Source organism: Entelurus aequoreus, linkage group LG05, assembly GCF_033978785.1.
Source record: "Entelurus aequoreus isolate RoL-2023_Sb linkage group LG05, RoL_Eaeq_v1.1, whole genome shotgun sequence".
NCBI classification, from domain to species: Eukaryota; Metazoa; Chordata; class Actinopteri; order Syngnathiformes; family Syngnathidae; genus Entelurus; species Entelurus aequoreus.
The window spans coordinates 86,672,091-86,696,090 of record NC_084735.1 but is presented as its reverse complement, the minus strand read 5'-3'; the positions used below and the strand labels follow the sequence as shown (position 1 = coordinate 86,696,090).

The window sequence follows — 24,000 nt, the reverse complement described above, 5'->3', positions numbered from 1 at the left end:
TTGAAGGTGGAATTACTTGTGGGGCGGTACAGCTCGGTTGGTAGAGCGGCCGTGCCAGCAACTTAAGGGTTGCAGGTTCGATCCCCACATCCACCACCCTAGTTACTGCCGTTGTGTCCTTGGGCAAGACACTTTACCCACCTGCTCCCGGTGCCACCCACACTGGTTTAAATGTAACTTAGATATTGGGTTTCACTATGTAAAGCGCTTTGAGTCACTAGAGAAAAGCGCTATATAAATATAATTCACTTCACTTCACTTAAAAGTGTTACTTATTTGGTTTTGTATAACGATCTGATGTAAACAAAAATGCTCTACTGCAGTGGTCCCCAACCACCGGGCCCGGTACCGGTCCGTGGACCGATTGGTACCGGGCCGCACAAGAAATTTAAAAAAATAAAATTAATTTTTTAATTTTTTAAAATTTTTAATTAAACCAACATAAAAAACACAATATATACATTATATATCAATATAAATAAATACAGTCTGCAGGGATACAGTCCGTAAGCACACATGATTGTATTTCTTAATGACAAAAAAAATAAATAAATAAATAAAAAAATAAAATAAAAAATAAATAAATAAAAATACACTTACTACCCCCCCAACCCCCCCTCCGGTCCGTGGGACAAATTTTCAAGCATTGACCGGTCCGCAAGTACAAAAAGGTCGGGGACCACTGCTCTACTGCATTTCCTGGACTATAAGCCGCTACTTTTCCCCAGGCTTTGAACCCTGCGGCTTATACAAAGGTGCGGCTAATCTAATGATTTTTCTTGGCTAACGGCTAAAATATGGAATGGATTCAGCAAAGAAATCAAGCAATGTACTACGATCATCCACTTAAGCAGGGGTGTCCAAAGTGCGGCCCGGGGGCCATTTGCGGCCCGCAGCTAATTGTTTACCGGCCCCCCCACACATTCTGCAAAAATTGCAAAATTGATAATATTGCCAAAAATAAAAATAAAAACATTTAAAAAAGTGAAATGAGGTGAAATCTAACGAGAAAAAGTTGCAATGTTGACACAAAGTTGCCATGCAGGCTGTTTTTTTTTCTTCTGTCTTTCTTTATTTTTCTTTTTTTTTTGCCATTGCTCAAAAAAAAAAAAAAAAAGACAAAAAATCTACGTTATAATGAATTATTGACCTATTCAAGGCTCCGATTACTTCAAAAATGTCACTTTAAAATGTTTTATATGTGAAAAAAATATTGCCATATAAAAAACATCAAAGATTTCTTTGACAAAAGAGCATAAAAACAAACAAAATAATAGTGCAAACGTAAAATCGACAAAAATATCTGAAGTTGATCTCGTAACTTAAGTGTTGAAAGTAAAAAAAAAACCTAATAAAAATGTATCACTTTATGAGTGGGGGACCTTTTGGATCCCAAATATATTTAGTGGGATTTTATTAATATTTTCACTGATTTCTCAAAAATATTATCAATCAATCAATCAATCAATGTTTATTTATATAGCCCTAAATCACAAGTGTCTCAAAGGGCTGTACAAGCCACAACGACATCCTGCATTATTGATCTTTTAGAGCAGTGGTCCCCAACCTTTTTGTAGCTGCGGACCGGTCAACGCTTGAAAATTTATCCCACGTACCGGGGGGGGGTGGGGGGTGGGGGTGGGGGGTGGGGGGGGGGGGGGTGGGGGTGGGGGGTGGGGGGATTGGGGTGTATTAAAAAAAAAAAAAATGAAATAATTTTTTTTTTTTACATAAATAAATACAATCATGTGTGCTTACGGACTGTATCCCTGCAGACTGTATTGATCTATATTGATATATAATGTATATATTGTGATTTTTATGTTGATTTCATAAAAAAAAAAAAAAAAAAAAATTTAATTTTTTTTTTAATTTCTTGTGCGGCCCGGTACCGGTCCGCGGACCAATTGGTACCGGGCCGCACAAGAAATTAAAAAAAAAAAAAAAAAAATTTTTTTTTTCTAAAACAGTGGTCCCCAACCACCGCGGCCCGGTGGTTGGGGACCACTGTTTTAGAACTCTATTTACTAAATACTGCATATTTCCAGTTTTACTATAAAAAACAAAGTTGTCTTTGACTTTTTTTTTACTTTTTATCAACCTGAAGTTGATATAGAGATTTACTGTAAGCGTTAAATAAAAAAAATAAAAAATAATTCAACTTATTTTTAGCGTTTTAATGACGGAGACCCTTTATGGACCCCGGGAGCCCTAAAAAAAAATCCATATATTTTGTTTTGGTTTGAAAATGAAAAATATCAAAATGGCCCCCGTATGCTTCAATTTTTCCGTGTGCGGCCCTCAGTGGAAAAAGTTTGGACACCCCTGACTTAAAGAAACTGTTCGAACTCAAAGTGTTTGCAAAAGCACACGGAAGAAGAATCTTGAACCGTATTAAAAAGGAGAACATCTTCTTCATCTCATAAAGGATGAATAAACACATTAACCATTTTTTGTTTTGTGTTACTGTCGTGTTACAGGCACCGCGTGTAAACAATTAAAGGACGTAAATAAACATTTACAACATTTTTCCATGTAAAATATCTTATTTCACAACATATATATCTGCAGCTTATAGTCCGTTGCGGGTAATATATGGAGAAATACATTTTTCTATTAAAATGTAGTGGGTGTGGCTTGTATACCGGTGCGGCTTATACTCCAGAAAATATGGTACTTCCTATTTAAATCGTATTAAAAAGTAATATTGCCTCACAAGGTGAGAAGGACGGACATTTGATTGATGATACACAGAGTCAGGAGTACACAGCCACTTATAATGAATCAAAGTGGGTTAAGTGTTTTCATCTAGGCTGTAAATCTTAGTAGGAGATCCACCCTCTGATGGACAGAAGAGTAGGTCCGGTCACAATAGAGTTAGTGGAAGTAGAGAAAGGTCCAAAAAAAAGTACGTATGTCAGTAAAACATTTGGATGTGTTAAAGCAGTGGTCCCCAACCTTTTTGTAGCTGCGGACCGGTCAACACTTGAAAATTTGTCCCACGGACCGGTGGGGGGGGGGGGATACGGACTGTATCCCTGCAGACTGTATTGATCTATATTGATATATAATGTATATATTGTGTTTTTTATGTTGATTTCATAAAAAAAAATAAAAAAACTTTTTTTTTTTTTTTTAATTTCTTGTGCGGCCCGGTACCAATGGGCTGCGGCCCGGTGGTTGGGGACCACTGTGTTAAAGCATGGGTGTCCAAAGTACGGACCGCGGGCCAAGTGCACGCTAGACATCAGTGTTTCCCACACATTCATTTATTTGTGGTGGCCCGCCACGAAAGAATTAAGTCCGCCACAAATAAAAATAAAATTTTTTTTTTTTTTTTTTTTTGTCCTGTCCAGCTTCTCAGGTCTGTTAACTACATTATATATATACTTGCAATGTGCATATTGTACATATTACATATTGTTATGAAGGTGTCTGTTACTACATTATATATATACTTGCAGTGTGCATATTGTAAATATTCCATATTGTTATGAAGGTGTCTGTTACTACATTATATATATACTTGCAGTGTGCATATTGTACATATTACATATTGTTATGAAGGTGTCTGTTACTATATTATATATATACTTGCAGTGTGCATATTGTAAATATTCCATATTGTTATGAAGGTGTCTGTTACTACATTATATATATACTTGCAGTGTGCATATTGTACATATTACATATTGTTATGAAGGTGTCTGTTACTATATTATATATATACTTGCAGTGTGTATATTGTACATATAACATATTGTTATGAAGGTGTCTGTTACTACATTATATATATATACTTGCAGTGTGCATATTGTACATATTACATATTGTTATGAAGGTGTCTGTTACTACATTATATATATACTTGCAGTGTGCATATTGTACATATTACATATTGTTATGAAGGTGTCTGTTACTACATTATATATATACTTGCAGTGTGTATATTGTACATATTACATATTGTTATGAGGATGTCTGTTACTACATTATATATATACTTGCAGTGTGCATATTGTACATATTACATATTGTTATGAAGGTGTCTGTTACTATATTATATATATACTTGCAGTGTGTATATTGTACATATTACATATTGTTATGAAGGTGTCTGTTACTACATTATATATATACTTGCAGTGTGCATATTGTACATATTACATATTGTTATGAAGGTGTCTGTTACTATATTATATATATACTTGCAGTGTGTATATTGTACATATTACATATTGTTATGAAGGTGTCTGTTACTACATTATATATATACTTGCAGTGTGCATATTGTACATATTACATATTGTTATGAAGGTGTCTGTTACTACATTATATATATACTTGCAGTGTGTATATTGTACATATTACATATTGTTATGAGGATGTCTGTTACTACATTATATATATACTTGCAGTGTGCATATTGTACATATTACATATTGTTATGAAGGTGTCTGTTACTATATTATATATATACTTGCAGTGTGTATATTGTACATATTACATATTGTTATGAAGGTGTCTGTTACTACATTATATATATACTTGCAGTGTGCATATTGTACATATTACATATTGTTATGAAGGTGTCTGTTACTACATTATATATATACTTGCAGTGTGCATATTGTACATATTACATATTGTTATGAAGGTGTCTGTTACTACATTATATATATACTTGCAGTGTGTATATTGTACATATTACATATTGTTATGAAGGTGTCTGTTACTACATTATATATATACTTGCAGTGTGCATATTGTACATATTACATATTGTTATGAAGGTGTCTGTTACTACATTATATATATACTTGCAGTGTGTATATTGTACATATTACATATTGTTAAGAAGGTGTCTGTTACTACATTATATATATATACTTGCAGTGTGTATATTGTACATATTACATATTGTTATGAAGGTGTCTGTTACTACATTATATATATACTTGCAGTGTGTATATTGTACATATTACATATTGTTATGAAGGTGTCTGTTACTACATTATATATATACTTGCAGTGTATATATTGTACATATTACACATTTTTATGAAGGTGTCTGTTAACTACATTATATATATACTTGCAGTGTGCATATTTTACATATTACATATTGTTATGAAGGTGTCTGTTACTACATTGTATATATACTTGCAGTGTGTATATTGTACATATTACATATTGTTATGAAGGTGTCTGTTACTACATTATATATATACTTGCAGTGTGTATATTGTACATATTACATATTGTTATGAAGGTGTCTGTTACTACATTATATATATATACTTGCAGTGTGTATATTGTACATATTACATATTGTTATGAAGGTGTCTGTTACTACATTATATATATACTTGCAGTGTGTATATTGTACATATTACATATTGTTATGAAGGTGTCTGTTACTACATTATATATATACTTGCAGTGTATATATTGTACATATTACACATTTTTATGAAGGTGTCTGTTAACTACATTATATATATACTTGCAGTGTGCATATTGTACATATTACATATTGTTATGAAGGTGTCTGTTACTACATTGTATATATACTTGCAGTGTGTATATTGTACATATTACATATTGTTATGAAGGTGTCTGTGACTACATTATATATATACTTGCAGTGTGTATATTGTACATATTACATATTGTTATGAAGGTGTCTGTTACTACATTGTATATATACTTGCAGTGTGTATATTGTACATATTACATATTGTTATGAAGGTGTCTGTGACTACATTATATATATACTTGCAGTGTGTATATTGTACATATTACATATTGTTATGAAGGTGTCTGTTACTACATTATATATATACTTGCAGTGTGTATATTGTACATATTACATATTGTTATGAAGGTGTCTGTTACTACATTATATATATACTTGCAGTGTATATATTGTACATATTACACATTTTTATGAAGGTGTCTGTTAACTACATTATATATATATACTTGCAGTGTGCATATTGTACATATTATATATTTTTATGAAAGTGTCTGTTACTACATTATACATATATACTTGCAGTGTGTATATTGTACATATTACATATTGTTATGAAGGTGTCTGTTACTACATTATATATATACTTGCAGTGTGCATATTGTACATATTACATATTGTTATGAAGGTGTCTGTTACTACATTATATATATACTTGCAGTGTGCATATTGTACATATTACATATTGTTATGAAGGTGTCTGTTACTACATTATATATATACTTGCAGTGTGTATATTGTACATATTACATATTGTTATGAAGGTGTCTGTTACTACATTATATATATACTTGCAGTGTGTATATTGTACATATTACATATTGTTATGAAGGTGTCTGTTACTACATTATATATATACTTGCAGTGTGTATATTGTACATATGACATATTGTTATGAAGGTGTCTGTTACTACATTATATATATACTTGCAGTGTGTATATTGTACATATTACATATTGTTATGAAGGTGTCTGTTACTACATTATATATATACTTGCAGTGTGTATATTGTACATATTACATATTGTTATGAAGGTGTCTGTTACTACATTATATATATACAAGCAGTGTGTATATTGTACATATTACATATTGTTATGAAGGTGTCTGTTACTACATGATATATATACTTGCAGTGTGCATATAAAACGTAGATTGAGTCGCATGGTCCTAATGCCCTCTAACTCAGCCTCCTGAGACAAGAGCGTATTAGTAAAGAATCCCACACCTTCCCACCAGGTGTGTTCACACAGTCACCTTCCATATTAGACTGGGCTGCCTGGGGGAATGTGCTAGATGACAAAACAACACCTCAGACGGAGGAGAAGAGTTTGTTATGAGGCTTCTTTTATGACCTTGGTGGCACGGTGAGGACTCTGCATGTGAAACCATGGCAACACGTGACCTGTATTACCCGATGACGAATGGAAGCTGACAACTTGTCAAGAATAAAGGCCAGGAAGAAGAAGAGCGTACAAGAGCAGGGAATGGTGTCAAGGGGCTTAAAATAACATTTGAAAACAAAAATATAACCAGCGGGCTTATGTTACCATAAGTGCTTTAACGGATTTTGTTTTTGAAAATGTCTAAAATTTTTACAATTACTGATAGGAATGTGGAATAGATGGACACATTTATTTTTTAGGTTAAATAAAATGATAATTTTTTTTTGGAACAAATTATTTACTGTCATTTTTTTACTTTCATAAATAAAAATGACTTTTCATAAAAAAACTTTTTTTTTTAGATATATGCATCCTAGTTCTAGCTATTTGGTGGTTCTAGTTTTTATTTTTATTTATTTTTTATTATCTTTTTATTTGTATTTTTTTAATACACTGTAGCACTTTGAGGTCGTTTACTCCAGTGGTCCCCAACCTTTTTGTAGCTGCGGACTGGTCAACGCTTGAAAATTTGGGGGGGGGGGGGGGGGGGTGTATTTAAAAAATTTTTTTTTTAAATTTTTAAATTTTATTTTTTTACATAAATAAATACAATCATGTGTGCTTACGGACTGTATCCCTGCAGACTGTATTGATCTATATTGATATATAATGTATATATTGTGTTTTTTATGTTGATTTCATTTAAAAAAAAAAAATAAAAAAAAAAATATATTTTTTTTTACATTTCTTGTGCGGCCCGGTACCAATTGGTCCGCAGACCGGTGGTTGGGGACCACTGGTTTACTCAATGTAAAGTGCTTTTTACACATAAAATCTATTATTATTATTATTATTATAAATGTTGATATAAAAGCTTCTGTTTTTTTCATATTTAAATATTTTTTAAGATGTTTTTTTTTTTTTTTTTCCCCCAGAATACATTTTTTTTCATATTCAGACTTTTGGCCCAAATTTAGCAAAAAGGTTGCCTTCAGGGAACGTAATGTGAAACTATTTATTGATTTGGTAGCGTGCATGAAATTAAAAACAAAATGAAAACAGAACAAACTGTGATTAATATGCGATAAATAGGCTATTATTTTGTTTATTTTATTCATTTGTCTGGTTTCTCTCTAACCTCCTTTAAGTCCTTTTGCCTTGTCAGCATTTGTCAACATCTCTTCTCCATTCTTCAGTCTATATTTGTCATATTTGTTGCACTTGCAGCCAATCAATCCTCACGCTCTCTCTCTCTGGCGTCCTACGGTGCGTTCGAGGACGTCTAAATAAAGTGGAAGAGTGAACGCATGGCCAAGGACATCCAAAGAAAACAAACATACACGGTGGGCGTGGACTTCTTGTCTCATCGACGTTGGAAGTGAATTGTTTGAGTTCCCACACTCCCTGAAGGCAACTTGATAGGGAGGGCGCACCCTTTTTTGTTTACTAAGCTTTCACGACGACACGCCCCTCTCAGACCCGAGCCAAATTCAGGCCAAAAGTCAAAATCTGGAAAAAAATAAATAAATGCTTGAATCTGAAATAAAAAAGGTTTGAATGTTAAAAAAAGAAAAGAAAAAAATAACTGAAAAAAAAAAATGTTATAATATTTTAATTTATATATTATTTAACATATATGAAAGTGAAACATTTTAATAAATAATTAATTGAAAATAACTGAAGAGCGAATCATAATTATATCATCTTTTACCTTTATTTTGTGCAAAAAAATCTAATGAATGAAATGCATAATCAAAAGTATACAATTATGTTCTGTCTGAGAAATATTAATTTATCAGATAGATATTTATATATATATTAGGGCTGCAACAACTAATCGATTAAATCGATTAAAATCGATTATACAAATAGTTGGCGATTAATTTAGTCATCGATTCGTTGGATCTATGCTATGCGCATGCGCAGAGGCTACTTTTTTATTTTGTTATTTAAAAAAAAAAAAAAAACCTTTATTTATAAACTGCAACATGTACAAACAGCTGAGAAACAATAATCAAAATAAGTATGGTGCCAGCATGCTGTTTTTTTCTAATAAAATACTGAAAGGATAGAAATGTAGTTTGTCTCTATTATCCGATTATTACTCGATTAATCGAAGTAATAATCGACAGATTAATCGATTATCAAATTAGTTGTTAGTTGCAGCCCTAATATATATATATATATATATATATATATATATATATATATATATATATATATATATATAAATAAATACAATCCTTAATAAATTGCCAATATATGTCAAAATAATCAATATGACAACAATACAAAATAATTTAAACTCTTAAATTTTAAAATCCATTTTTACTTTATTTTGTTGATACCATTTTTAATTAGAAAAATACAGTAATTACAGTAAATTCAGGACTTTAAGCCAATACCGTTTTCCTACACTTTGTACTCTGCGGCTTATAAAACGGTGCAGCTACTTTATGGGATTCTTCTTCGCTGACGGCCATAATGCAAATAGTTTTCACAGGAAAAGACACTGAAAAGGTGTGTTACTGTTTGTGCTACGGCGCCATCTTTTGGACGAGTTCGCTCGCTGCCGGGTGAATGTCTACGAGTGTTTCCTGCCGCGTAAAGCTTTGAGCCGGAAGTACAAGTACGATCTATAGCGTTTATACTCGTATGGATTCCTCATTCATCGCTACATGTTAGTAAGTTTTACAATACAACTAAAACAATTCAACTAAATACAATACAACTAAAACAACTTACTAAAGCGTCCCATGGGTGATTTCTGTACGAGTGTTTTCTTGCATATTGTTTCACTTTCGTAAATTCAGCAAAACGTCACCGTGGAGTTATTGAGTCTGTTTAGCTGATTGGAGAGCTAGCTTGCACAACTAGTGGGTCCATGACGATGACTTCTGTTTTGTTTGCTCAGCCGTTTTACTGCCGTGTTACAGACACCGTTTGGAAAAAAATCAAGGTATGTAAATAAACATTTACAAAATATTTCTGTGTAAATATCTCATTTAACCACGTATATATCTGCGGCTTACACGTGTTTCCTGCTGCTTAAAGCTTTGAACCGGAAGCACAAAAGCCGTCCATAGCGTTTCTACTCGTATGGATTCTTCATTAATCGCTCCAAAGCGACGTTTACGTGAGATGAGCAGGTGTCCCTAGTGAAGTCAACCCTGAAAGCAAACTCACGGCAGTCGGACTCGTCGGACTTGTCCTTGCAGTCGGGGTCTCCGTCACATTTCCATCCGAGTCGCACACACTCCCCGTTGGCGCAGCGGAACTCCCCCGCCGTGCAGTTGGCCCGGCGGTGGGCCGGATGGACGCCGTCGGCGCCGCAGCGTTCGGGCCCCTCGTCCGAGCTGTCGGCGCAGTCGGGGTCCCCGTCGCAGCTCCACATGAGCGGCACGCACTCGGAGGTGTTGCAGCGCAGGTGGTTGGGACCGCAGGTCAGCGGCGAGGCGCACTTCAGCTCGTCGCTGCCGTCCCCGCAGTCGTCGTCGCCGTCGCAGGAGAAGACGGCGGCCAGACACTTGCGGTTGGCGCACATGAACTCGCCGCTGGGGCAGGCTTTGGCATCTGGGGGGAGCACGGGGAAGAAAGAAGGAAGCAGGAAGTGACACAAAGGGGAATAGATGTCAAGACAATTACATGAGGTTCAAGTCCTTCTAGCAACTTCCATGTTTGGCTGACACTTCACACACATGACATATGCATGACATTCTTAATAATCACATCATCCTAGCCTTCAGCTAAACATGACCCATTTACCAAAAAGGAAAAGCATGACATGATCAAGTGGAGGAGAACATGTTCCACTCATGTTGGAGGAGAAGTGGAGGAGAACATGTTCCACTCATGTTGGAGGAGAAGTGGAGGAGAACATGTTCCACTCATGTTGGAGGAGAAGTGGAGGAGAACATGTTCCACTCACGTTGGAGGAGAAGTGGAGGAGAACATGTTCCACTCACGTTGGAGGAGAAGTGGAGGAGAGCATGTTCCACTCATGTTGGAGGAGAAGTGGAGGAGAACATGTTCCACTCATGTTGGAGGAGAAGTGGAGGAGAACATGTTCCACTCACGTTGGAGGAGAAGTGGAGGAGAACATGTTCCACTCATGTTGGAGGAGAAGTGGAGGAGAACATGTTCCACTCCTGTTGGAGGAGAAGTGGAGGAGAACATGTTCCACTCCTGTTGGAGGAGAAGTGGAGGAGAACATGTTCCACTCCTGTTGGAGGAGAAGTGGAGGAGAACATGTTCCACTCATGTTGGAGGAGAAGTGGAGGAGAACATGTTCCACTCATGTTGGAGGAGAAGTGGAGGAGAACATGTTCCACTCCTGTTGGAGGAGAAGTGGAGGAGAACATGTTCCACTCCTGTTGGAGGAGAAGTGGAGGAGAACATGTTCCACTCATGTTGGAGGAGAAGTGGAGGAGAAGTGGAGGAGAACATGTTCCACTCATGTTGGAGGAGTCTTCTTCAGCTACTTCTTCTTCTTCTTCTACTATTTCTTCTACTACTACTATTTATTCTTCTTCTTCTACTACTTCTTCTTCTTCTACTACTACTTCTCTTTTCTTCTTCTACTACTTCTTCTTCCTCTTCTACTGCTACTTCTTCTTTTTCTTCTTCTACCACTACTACTACTTCTTCTTCTTCAGCTACTACTACTTCTTCTTCTTTAACTATTTCTTCTCTTTTCTTCTTCTACTACTTCTTTTTCTTTTACTACTTCTTCTTCTTCAGCTACTTCTTCTTCTTCTACTATTTCTAATACTACTACTATTTATTCTTCTTCTTCTACTACTTCTTCTACTACTACTATTTATTCTTCTTCTTCTACTACTTCTTCTACTACTACTATTTATTCTTCTTCTTCTACTACTACTTCTTCTTCTTCTTGTACTACTTCTTCTTCAGCTACTTCTTCTTCTCCAGATTTTGGCGCCCTCTACCTTCCACATGTTTCACCCGATTCATGGTGTTCCAACTTGAAACTGTTCAGCCTATTCAGGAACAGGAAAGGCTTTCCCTTAACAAATTCCAAAAATTCCCAGATTTCCCAGAATTCCAGGTTTTCGCCGCTGACGCAGGTTTGTGTGTGTATATTTATTTTTACAACATAAGTACAAATTAAATTTTACATTATTTTTTTCCTTTACCTTGTAGCACATATAACTAACAAGTAGTTATACTATCTTGTACAAATGACCAACAAAACCCAGGGTGCAATTTATCCAACTGTCCCGAGTTGTTTGTTAAAAATTCATCCTTTCAAAACTGCTACAAATGAGACACTTTTTTTTGGCCAATTTTACTAATAATATTTCCTGTGTGACTGACAGCCTTCCTTGCGGCAGCAGCACAACACGCACTTGACCTTCTCCGACTCTGCTGATCATTAAAGGTAACGTCTTTCACAAGTGGCCATCGGGAAGGAAAACCATTCAGTTGTTCAGTGCGCGTGCAGAAATAAGATCTTTTTTTTATCTGCATGGAACCATCCAGTAGAGCAGGGGTCAGCAACCTTTTTGAAAGCAAGAGCTACTTCTTGGGTAGTGATTAATGCGAAGGGCTACCAGTTTGATACACACTTAAATAAATTGCCAGAAATAGCCAATTTGCTCAATTTACCTTTAACTCTATGTTATTATTAATAATTAATGATATTTACACTTAATTGAACGGTTTAAAAGAGGAGAAAACACGAAAAAAATGACAATTAAATTTTGAAACATAGTTTATCTTCAATTTCGACTCTTTAAAATTCAAAATTCAACCGAAAAAAAGAAGAGAAAAACTTAAAAAAATAATTTATGGAACATCATTAGTAATTTTTCCTGATTAAGATTAATTTTAGAATTTTGATGAAATGTTTTAAATAGGTTAAAATCCAATCTACACTTTGTTAGAATATATAACAAATTGGACCAAGCTATATTTCTAACAAAGACCAATCATTATTTCTTCTAGATTTTCCAGAACAAAAATTTTAAAAGACAATCAAAAGACTTTGAAATAAGATTTTAATTTGATTCTACAGATTTTCTAGATTTGCCAGAATAATTTTTTTGAATTTTAATCATAATAAGTTTGAAGAAATATTTCACAAATATTCTTCGTCGAAAAAACAGAAGCTAAAATGAAGAATTAAATTAAAATGTATTTATTATTCTTTACAATAAAACCTTTTTTTTTACTTGAACATTGATTTAAATTGTCAGGAAAGAAGAGGAAGGAATTTAAAAGGTAAAAAGGTATATGTGTTTAAAAATCCTAAAATCATTTTTAAGGTTGTATTTTTTCTCTAAAATTGTCTTTCTGAAAGTTATAAGAAGCAAAGTAAAAAAATTAATGAATTTACTTAAACAAGTGAAGACCAAGTCTTTAAAATATTTTCTTGGATTTTCAAATTCTATTTGAGTTTTGTCTCTCTTAGAATTAAAAATGTCGGGCAAAGCGAGACCAGCTTGCTAGTAAATAAATAAAATTTAAAAAATAGAGGCAGCTCACTGGTAAGTGCTGCTATTTGAGCTATTTTTAGAACAGGCCAGCGGGCTACTCATCTGGTCCTTACGGGCTACCTGGTGCCCGCGGGCACCGCGTTGGTGACCCCTGCAGTAGGAAGACGTTTTTTTTTTTACTGTACGTGTTTTTTTTAGTAACCACAGCCCTGACCTACTACAAGCAGAGTCACACACACACACACACACACACACACACACACACACACACACACACACACACACACACACACACACACACACACACACACACACACACACGCACACGCACACGCACACGCACACACACACACACACACACACACACACTCAGTTGGCCCATGGGAAATAAGTCAGGAGATGACCTTTACTGTGAAGCCTCCCACACCTTTGTGAGAAAACTTGTATTCGGGTGTGATTCTGGCTCTGGGTGTGAGACTTTTCAATCTTTAAACTTCCAGCAGTCATGTGACAGCCCTGGACCTTGACGGACCTTGTCCGCCAGAGAGTAAGAAGAGAGAGCAGGAGCGATTGTTGCTAATTTAGACATTTTGTTGCTATATTTAGACCCGTCTAAACACTTGTTTTGTTTGAGGAGCAGTTTCTATGTCGTTCTAAACACATTAGCTTTTTCTTTCATGTTTCTGACAGGCTTTTTGCAAATGTGTCACGATCAAATTCAACAATTACGTCATTCAGTCCACACCACAGGACAACAACACGGGATGACCTTTCAGACCTGAATGTACCTGGCAGCCAAGACAAAATGGATATATTTCAATTAGTAGAATTCAAAGACTATAAAACGCGTGCAAAGACACTGAAAAGGTGTTCGAATTTTTGGAATCGCTTGAAAAAATGTTGACGTAGCAACAGTTTGAATTGAGAAAGTCCTGGAATTTCGGAAAAAAATCATTTTGTACGGAAAGAAAAAATAGGAGCATATGTTGTCCAATTAAGAATCATGTTTTGTAGGTGGAATGGTCAAAAATGGTTGGAAAATGTGGACTGTGAAAACCTTCTAGAAACAGGTGAAAATAAGGCTTTGGAAAACCGGGAATTCCTGGAATTTTTTTAAACTTGGAAAATGGTCATTTGATTGTCCAAGCTGGGTGGATGTTGGCACGGTTCCAATCAGGTGAGAAATGTGCAAGTTTGAAAAATGCCCCATTCATCTTCAATGGGGAAAAATGTCCTGGAGACAAACAGGAATTTGGGGTAATCCGGGATATTAAAAAAAAAACAATCGGGGGTGAGCTCACGATTCCTGGTCGAGCCCAACGTTTTGATACTCGAACGGTTCCGATCGGACAGAAATTGTCGGCTGTGGAACGCTCAAAATTTTTATGTTGGAATGATAATAAATGGAGGCCCTGGGATGAGGTGGCGACTTGTCCAGGGTGTACCCCGCCTTCCGCCCGATTGTAGCTGAGATAGGCTCCAGCACCCCCCGCCACCCCGAAAGGGACAAGCGGTAGTAAATGGATGGATGGATGGAATAATAAATAGATGATTTTTTTGGTGTAGAATCTTATACGTGTGAATGCTTGCATATTTACATAATAATAATAATAATAATAATAATAATAATAATAATAATAACAATAATAACAATAATAATAATAGATGGATGTTTTTTGGTGTACAATCTTATATTATTGCTTGGACAGTCACACAATAATAATAATAATAATAATAATAATACTAATAATAACAATAATATACGTTTTTTGATGTAGAATCGTATATTAATGCTTGGACAGTCACAAAATAATAATAATAATAATAGTAAAAATAATTATAATAATTACAATAATAGATAATGTTTTGGTGTAGAATCTTAAATTAATGCTTGGACATTTACACAATAATAATAATAATAATAATAATAAATGGATGTTTTTTGGTGTACAATCTTATATTATCACTTGGACAGTCACACAATAATAATAATAATAGAAATAATAATAATAATAATAACAATAATATACGTTTTTTGATGTAGAATCGCATATTAATGCTTGGACAGTCACAAAACAATAATAATAATAATAATAGTAAAAATAATTATAATAATTACAATAATAGATAATGTTTTGGTGTAGAATCTTAAATTAATGCTTGTACATTTACACAATAATAATAATAACAATAAATGGATGTTTTTTGGTGTACAATCTTATATTATTGCTTGGACAGTCACAAAATAATAATAATGATAATAATAGTAAAAATAATTATAATAATTACAATAATAGATCATGTTTTGGTGTAGAATATTAAATTAATGCTTGGACATTTACACAATAATAATAATAATAATAATAATAATAACAACAATAATATATGTTTTTTGGTGTAGAATCGCATATTAATGCTTGGACAGTTACAAAATAATAATAATAATAGTACAAATAATTATAATAATTACAATAATAGATAATGTTTTGGTGTAGAATCTTAAATTAATGCTTGGACATTTACACAATAATAATAATAATAATAATAATAATAATAATAATAATAATAATAATAACAAAAGTATTAAATAAATGTTTTTGGTGTAGAATCCTATATTAATGCTTGGACATTGAGACAATTCTAAATATATATTGCTCACAGTGAGAGGGATTAAGGCCAAGCCCGCATCACAAAGGCACCGAGAATAAACATTGAAATATTTTTTTTCATGCAAATTCATGGATTTTATTGAGATAATTTTGCTGCTGGCTGTTCTTCAAACTTGGCCAACATCTGATTAAGAATGGGAGACACTACTTTTCCAAAAATCTTACACATCCTGCCAAGTCAACTCTTACAAAAGTCACATTTCAATGACAATGTTTTCCTTCTGGATGCATTTTTGGATCCCATCAAATACAATGAAGGCAACAATATGCCATCAAATACCATGAAGGCAACAATATGCCATCAAATACCATGAAGGCAACAATATGCCATCAAATACCATGAAGGCAACAATATGCCATCAAATACCATGAAGGCAACAATATGCCATCAAATACCATGAAGGCAACAATATGCCATCAAATAGCATGAAGGCAATCCAAGGACATAGAGGAAGAGATCGTCTCCACAACTGCTAGTTTTACCAAAGTCGTGTCTTGAAAAGTTTCTAACATTTTTCAAAGTTTCATTAAATGTCGCCCTTTGGACCTACTAACTGTTGAGGTGGTGACTTGTCCAGGGTGTACCCCGCCTACTGCCCGAATGCAGCTGGGATAGGCTCCAGCACCCCCGCCACCCCAAAGGGACAAGCGGTAGAAAATGGATTGGGGGCTCCCAATTTTTTTTTTTTCTCAAACGGACATGACAGCGCGTCGTCACGTCGTGAGCAGATTCATATCTGATTGTTGTAATTAGAAAGATTTGGAAACATATTTATATCCTATTGTTCTAATTAGAGAGATTTGGAACCAGATTTACATCTGATTGTTGTAATTAGAGAGATTTGGAAACATATTCATATCCTATTGTTCTAATTACAGAGATTTGGAACCAGATTCATATTTGATTGTTGAAATTAGAGTGATTTGGAACCAGATTCACATCCGATTGTTGTAAGTAGAGATTTGGAACCAGATTCATATCCGATTGTTGTAATTAGAGAGATTAGGAAACATATTCATATCCTATTGTTGTAATTAGAGAGATTTGGAACCAGATTTACATCCAATTGTTCTAATTACAGAGATTTGGAACCAGATTCACATCCAATTGTTGTAATTAGAGCAATTTGGAACCAGTTTCATATCCGATTTTTCTAATTAGAGAGGTTTGGAACCAGATTCATATCCGATTGTTCTAATTAGAGATATTTGGAACCAGATTCACATCCTGATTGTTCTGATTAGAGAGATTTGGAACCAGATTCATATTTGATTGTTGTAATTAGAGAGATTTGGAACCAGATTCATATCCGATTGTTCTAATTAGAGGGATTTGGAACCAGATTCACATCCTGATTGTTCTGATTAGAGAGATTTGGAACCAGATTCATATCCGATTGTTGTAATTAGAGAGATTTGGAACCAGATTCATATCCGATTGTTCTAATTAGAGGGATTTGGAACCAGATTCACATCCTGATTGTTCTGATTAGAGAGATTTGGAACCAGATTCATATCTGATTGTTGTAATTAGAGATATTTGGAACCAGATTCATATCCGATTGTTCTAATTAGAGGGATATGGAACCAGATTCCCATGTTTTGAAGCACCTTTACTTTCTGTGTCCTGCCAGCACACCCGATTCTCATTAATTAGTTCAATTTAGTTCCACCCGGGTCCCTCCTCCTACTTTTACTTGCACACCGTCTGCTATTTGGGTGTCCCATTCAGTCAAAAACTGTAAAATTCCATTCCGTTTTTTTTTTTAGGTGGTCTGTCATAACGTTTTTAGAACTCAGTCGGACATTGTGACTTTTGGTATGAGTGTTCCTGGAAAAAAAGTGACCAAACACACATATTGTGCAGCAGATTTGTATATATCATTTATACACACGTACACATTGGACCCCCCAGGCACATTTTCTCTCTCAATGTGGCCCCCGAGTCCTAATATTTGGCCAGCTCTGCGTAGTGTAAGTGCCCTTGTTACTCCATTTGTGGAGTGCAAGTATAAGTGGCAGTAAAGGTGGCCATCAAGAGAACAACAATAGAGTCTTTCTCCCAGGACAAGACCGTAAAAGTCCATCTAAGCTAAGAAGGTATTAGCGCTCAAGTCAATTACTCTCGCTAAACGAAAGCGTTTACGTCTGCTGTGAAGAATTCCGTCTTTGTGTTCCTGCAAGCAGGCCCAGTGTGAGCGTCCACACGCACAAACTAACCCACACCTGCATCACCCTATTTGATTCCCTGAGAGTACTTTTCTCCCACACGCCATTTTGCAGGATCTTCAAAGTGTAAAGAGCGCCTCACTCTCTTCCACTTGACGTGGAGTGGCACGGGAGAGAGGGGGGGGGGGGGTGTGTGGGGGGGGGGGGGGGGGTGTGACATTCTTCACGGTGCCTCGGAAGTAGGCCAGCGCCGGTCCCTGCAGGGGGGGGGGGGGGGGGGTAAGGGGGGAGATGCGGAGCTGATGGCGAAGCCGTCTTATTGGCTGGTGTGGCGGCGGTGACGTCGGGCTCTGATGGCCCCTGGAGAAGACTTCTAGTTGGAAGTGTCGTGGCAGAAGGACCGAAAACCTCAACGGAACACTTGGAGGATGGCCCCGCGTCAGAAGGGGGCTTTATTGTGAGTGTAAACACTTTGGAACCAGATTCATATCTGATTGTTCTAATTAGAGAGATTTGGAACCAGATTCATATCCAATTGTTCTAATTAGAGATACTTGGAACCAGATTCACATCCTGATTGTTCTGATTAGAGAGATTTGGAACCAGATTCATATCCGATTGTTCTAATTACAGAGTTTTGGAACCAGATTCATATCCGATTGTTCTAATTACAGAGATTTGGAACCAGATTCACATCCTGATTGTTCTGATTATAGAGATTTGGAACCAGATTCATATCTGATTGTTGTAATTAGAGAGATTTGGAACCAGATTCATATCCGATTGTTCTAATTAGAGAGTTTTGGAACCAGATTCATATCCGATTGTTCTAATTAGAGATATCTGGAACCAGATTCACATCCTGATTGTTCTGATTAGAGAGATTTGGAACCAGATTCATATCTGATTGTTGTAATTAGAGAGATTTGAACCAGATTCATATCCGATTGTTCTAATTAGAGAGTTTTGGAACCAGATTCATATCCGATTGTTCTAATTACAGAGATTTGGAACCAGATTCACATCCTGATTGTTCTAATTAGAGAGAATTGGAACCAGATTCATATCTGATTGTTGTAATTAGAGAGATTTGGAACCAGATTCATATCCGATTGTTCTAATTAGAGAGTTTTGGAACCAGATTCATATCCGATTGTTCTAATTAGAGAGTTTTGGAACCAGATTCATATCCGATTGTTCTAATTAGAGAGATTTGGAACCAGATTCATATCCGATTGTTGTAAATAGGGAGATTTAGAACCAGATTCATATCCGATTGTTATAATTAGAGAGATTTGGAACCAGATTCACATCCTGTTGTTCTAATTAGAGAGATTTGGAACCAGATTCACATCCGGTGGTTCTAAAAAGAAAGATTTCGAACCAGATACATATCACATTGTTCTAATTAGAGATATTTGGAACCAGATTCACATCTGATTGTTGTGATTAGAGAGATTTGGAACCAGATTCATATCCGATTGTTGTAGTTAGAAAGATTTTGAACCAGATTCCCATCCGATTGTTCTAATTATAATTCTTTTAGTTGGGACAAAAAAAGTTATCTTTTTTTTCCGTACAAATTCCCGCTTTTCCCGAAATTCCAGGAATCCAGAAATTCAAACTGTTACTACCTCAACATTTTTCAACCGATTCCAAAAATGCCAACACCAACCCATTCATATCATCTAGGACAATTGTGCGAGTATCAATATTTTCAAAAATTCCCGGTGTTCCTGAAATCCCCAGATTTCCAGGAAATTACCATTCAAATTAACGCATATATTCATAGTTCTACAATGCCCCAAATTCTCAGAATTTGGAACCGTTTTTTTACCTGATTCCGACCTTTCAACCATCCACACACACTAATCCTCCAATACATCGAATGTAAAACATGTTTTCCCTTTCCCAAAATTCCCAGTTTTCCCAAAATTTTCAGTAATTTTCTCCCCATTGACAATGAATGGGAAATATACAATCTAGTCCATATCCTACATTACTCATTCGATTTGAACTGTTCCACCCTCCACACACTCCACTCACCACTCACTTTCCCGGTTTCGAAAACATTACCAGGAATTTCCCCCCATTGAAAATTAATGGGTAATATACAAACCTCTCCATAGCTCACATTTCTCAACCGATTTGAACCGTTCCACCATCCACACACTCCACTCACCTTGGACAATCAAACTATTATTGTCTAAGTTAAAAACAATTCCGGGAATTCTGGAAATTCCTGGAATTTTTCTCCAAAGCACTTTTTCACCTCTTCCTGGAAAGTTTTCACAGTCCACATTTTTCAACCGTTTTTGACTATTCCACCTTCAGAACATTCCTCTTAGTTGGGACAACAAAAGTTATCTTTTTTTTCCGTACAAATTCCCGGTTTTCCCGAAATTCCAGGAACTCAGAAATTCAAACTGTTACTACCTCAACATTTTTCAACCGATTCCAAAAATTCCAACACCAACCCATTCATATCATCTAGGACAATTGTGCGAGTATCAATATTTTCAAAAATTCCTGGTGTTGCTGAAATTCCCAGATTTCCAGGAAATTCCCATTCAAATGAACGCACATATTCATAGTTCTACAATGCCCCAAATTCTCAAAATTTGGAACGTTTTTTTTTTTACCTGATTCCGACCTTTCAACCATCCACACACACTACTCTTCCGATACATCGAATGTAAAACAACTTTTCCCTTTCCCAAAATTCCCAGTTTTCCCAAAATGTTCGGTAATTTTCTCCCCATTGACAATGAATGGGAAATATATAATCTAGTCCATATCCTACATTACTCATTCGATTTGAACTGTTCCACCCTCCACACACTCCACTCACCACTCACTTTCCCGGTTTGGAAAACATTACCAGGAATTTCCCCCCATTGAAAATTAATGGGTAATATACAAACCTATCCATATCTCACATTTCTCAACCGATTTGAACCGTTCCACCATCCACACACTCCACTCACATTGGACAATCAAACTATTATTGTCTAAGTTAAAAACAATTCCGGGAATTCTGGAAATTCCTGGAATTTTTCTCCAAAGCACTTTTTCACCTTTTGCTGGAAAGTTTTCACAGTCCACATTTTTCAACCGTTTTTGACTATTCCACCTTCAGAACATTCCTCTTAGTTGGGACAACAAAAGTTATCTTTTTTTTCCGTACAAATTCCCGCTTTTCCCGAAATTCCAGGAACTCAGAAATTCAAACTGTTACTACCTCCACATTTTTCAACCGATTCCAAAAATGCCAACACCAACCCATTCATATCATCTAGGACAATTGTGCGAGTATCAATATTTTCAAAAATTCCCGGTGTGCCTGAAATCCCCAGATTTCCAGGAAATTCCCATTCAAATTAACGCACGTATTCATAGTTCTACAATGCCCCAAATTCTCAGAATTTGGAACCGTTTTTTTACCTGATTCCGACCTTTCAACCATCCACACACACTACTCTTCCGATACATCGAATGTAAAACATGTTTTCCCTTTCCCAAAATTCCCAGTTTTCCCAAAATGTTTGGTAATTTTCTCCCCATTGACAATGAATGGGAAATATACAATCTAGTCCATATCCTACATTACTCATTCGATTTGAACTGTTCCACCCTCCACACACCCCACTCACCACTCACTTTCCCGGTTTCGAAAACATTACCAGGAATTTCCCCTCATTGAAAATTAATGGGTAATATACAAACCTCTCCATAGCTCACATTTCTAAACCGATTTGAACCGTTCCACCATCCACACACTCCACTCGCCTTGGACAATCAAACTATTATTGTCTAAGTTAAAAACAATTCCGGGAATTCTGGAAATTCCTGGAATTTTTCTCCAAAGCACTTTTTCACCTTTTGCTGGAAAGTTTTCACAGTCCACATTTTTCAACCGTTTTTGACTATTCCACCTTCAGAACATTCCTCTTAGTTGGGACAACAAAAGTTATCTTTTTTTTCCGTACAAATTCCCGCTTTTCCCGAAATTCCAGGAATCCAGAAATTCAAACTGTTACTACCTTTTTCAACCGATTCCAAAAATTCCAACACCAACCCATTCATATCATCTAGGACAATTGTGCTAGTATCAATATTTTCAAAAATTCCCGGTGTTCCTGAAATTCCCAGATTTCCAGGAAATTCCCATTCAAATTAACTCACGTATTCATAGTTCTACAATGCCCCAAATTCTCAAAATTTGGAACCGTTTTTTTTTTAACCTGATTCCGACCTCTCAACCATCCACACACACAACTCTTCCGATACATGGAATGTAAAACAAATTTCCCTTTCCCAAAATTCCCGGTTTTCCCCAAATTTTTAGGAAACAATGAATGGAAAAGATATAATCAACTCCATATCTCACATTTTTCATCTGATTTGAACCGTTTCACCCTCCACACACTCCACTCACCCTGGACTTTCAGGCCAGCATGTTTCCCAGTTCTGAAAGTTCCCTGATTACCCGCAATTACCAGGAATTTACCTCCATTGAAAATGAATGGGCAATATACAAACCTCTCTATATCCCACATTTCTCAACCGATTTGAACCGTTGAGAATTGCAAATTCTCATATTTTTATATGCACGAAAAGTGTGGAACTCACCAGATGCACAGTCTTCCTCATCCGCTCCGTTCTCGCAATCCCTCTCGCCGTCACATCGCCAAGACAACGAGACACACTTATTGGATCCCCCGCAGTCGAACTTCTCTGGTGGGCAAGTCTGTTTGCCTGTGGGCGAGTCAGGAAAGGAAGATTATAATAAAAGAAAGCAGCAAAGGACACAACAAGGCTCGCCCTCATCATTGCAGCTGAAAGTCTAAACCTGCGCTATAACTGCACAAAGTGATTTTCAAAAAAAGACGTGCATAGTTGGCGGTAAATCAAGAGGACAACTTAGCCCACTCCTCATTTCATTCTGTTCAATTCTGCGGCGCGTGGGAGTGATCCGGATTACAGACTGTCATCTACCGTGCTACTTTGAGCACAATGAAATCAAAAAGCTCTGATTATTTCACGTTTTTATTTCTAAACGTCAACATGGTGTTGACAAAATGATCACGTCTAACAGGATCATAGAATTATGCGAGATGGTCCATCTTCATTTCACGGCCAAACTGGATCGGTGTAATTGTGATCGTTCTCTAACATACAAGTGATCTTAATCTCATTGTCCATTTATATGACGACATTGTGGAGGGAGGTGTGGCCAGCGCGCTTGCAGGAGCAAAGGTCACCGCCCGCCGTCTATGGTGCTGAGGACGAGCACCATCGGATAGGGGAAGGGCATGTGCTGACGGCGAGACACAGCTGGCAGGTGATTAGATTTCACAGGTGGTACGTGTTAATCCAGGGTTTCCCACACATTCATTTATTTGTGGCGGCCCGCCACGAAAGAATTACGTCCGCCACAAATTAAAAAAAAAAAAAATTAAAAAAAAAAAAAAAAAAAAAAATTAAAAAAAAAAAAAAAATTAAAAAAAAAAAAAAAAATTTTTTTTTGTCCTCTCCAGCTTCTCAGGCAAATCATATAGTTGATGTAGATGCCCATATCGGCTGCTCAGATTTACTTTACAAAAGAGAAGTGTAGGATACTTCTCTTGTTGCCTTATCTGTATTTGACTTTATTAAATGTATTTCTATTAGAAACACAACATGTGTATATAACAAAGGGTGCAAAGTGTGCAGGCAGTAGGAAACACATGGTTAAGTGTAGGGAGTAAAACTGATGGCAGTCTAAAGTTCAAGATTTTTG

General features: G+C 35.9%; 1 protein-coding gene across 1 annotated transcript in view; it reads right to left on the bottom strand.

Moving 5' to 3' along the window:
* Window positions 1-24,000, bottom strand: part of LOC133651204 (low-density lipoprotein receptor-related protein 8-like) — a 276,107-nt gene that overhangs the window by 143,085 nt on the left and 109,022 nt on the right. The window contains exons 4-5 of the mRNA XM_062049231.1: window positions 22,851-22,976; window positions 10,109-10,495 (exon numbers count right to left, since the gene is read on the bottom strand). Coding sequence (XP_061905215.1) covers window positions 10,109-10,495; window positions 22,851-22,976 — 513 coding nt within the window. The remainder of the gene's footprint in view (window positions 1-10,108; window positions 10,496-22,850; window positions 22,977-24,000) is intronic.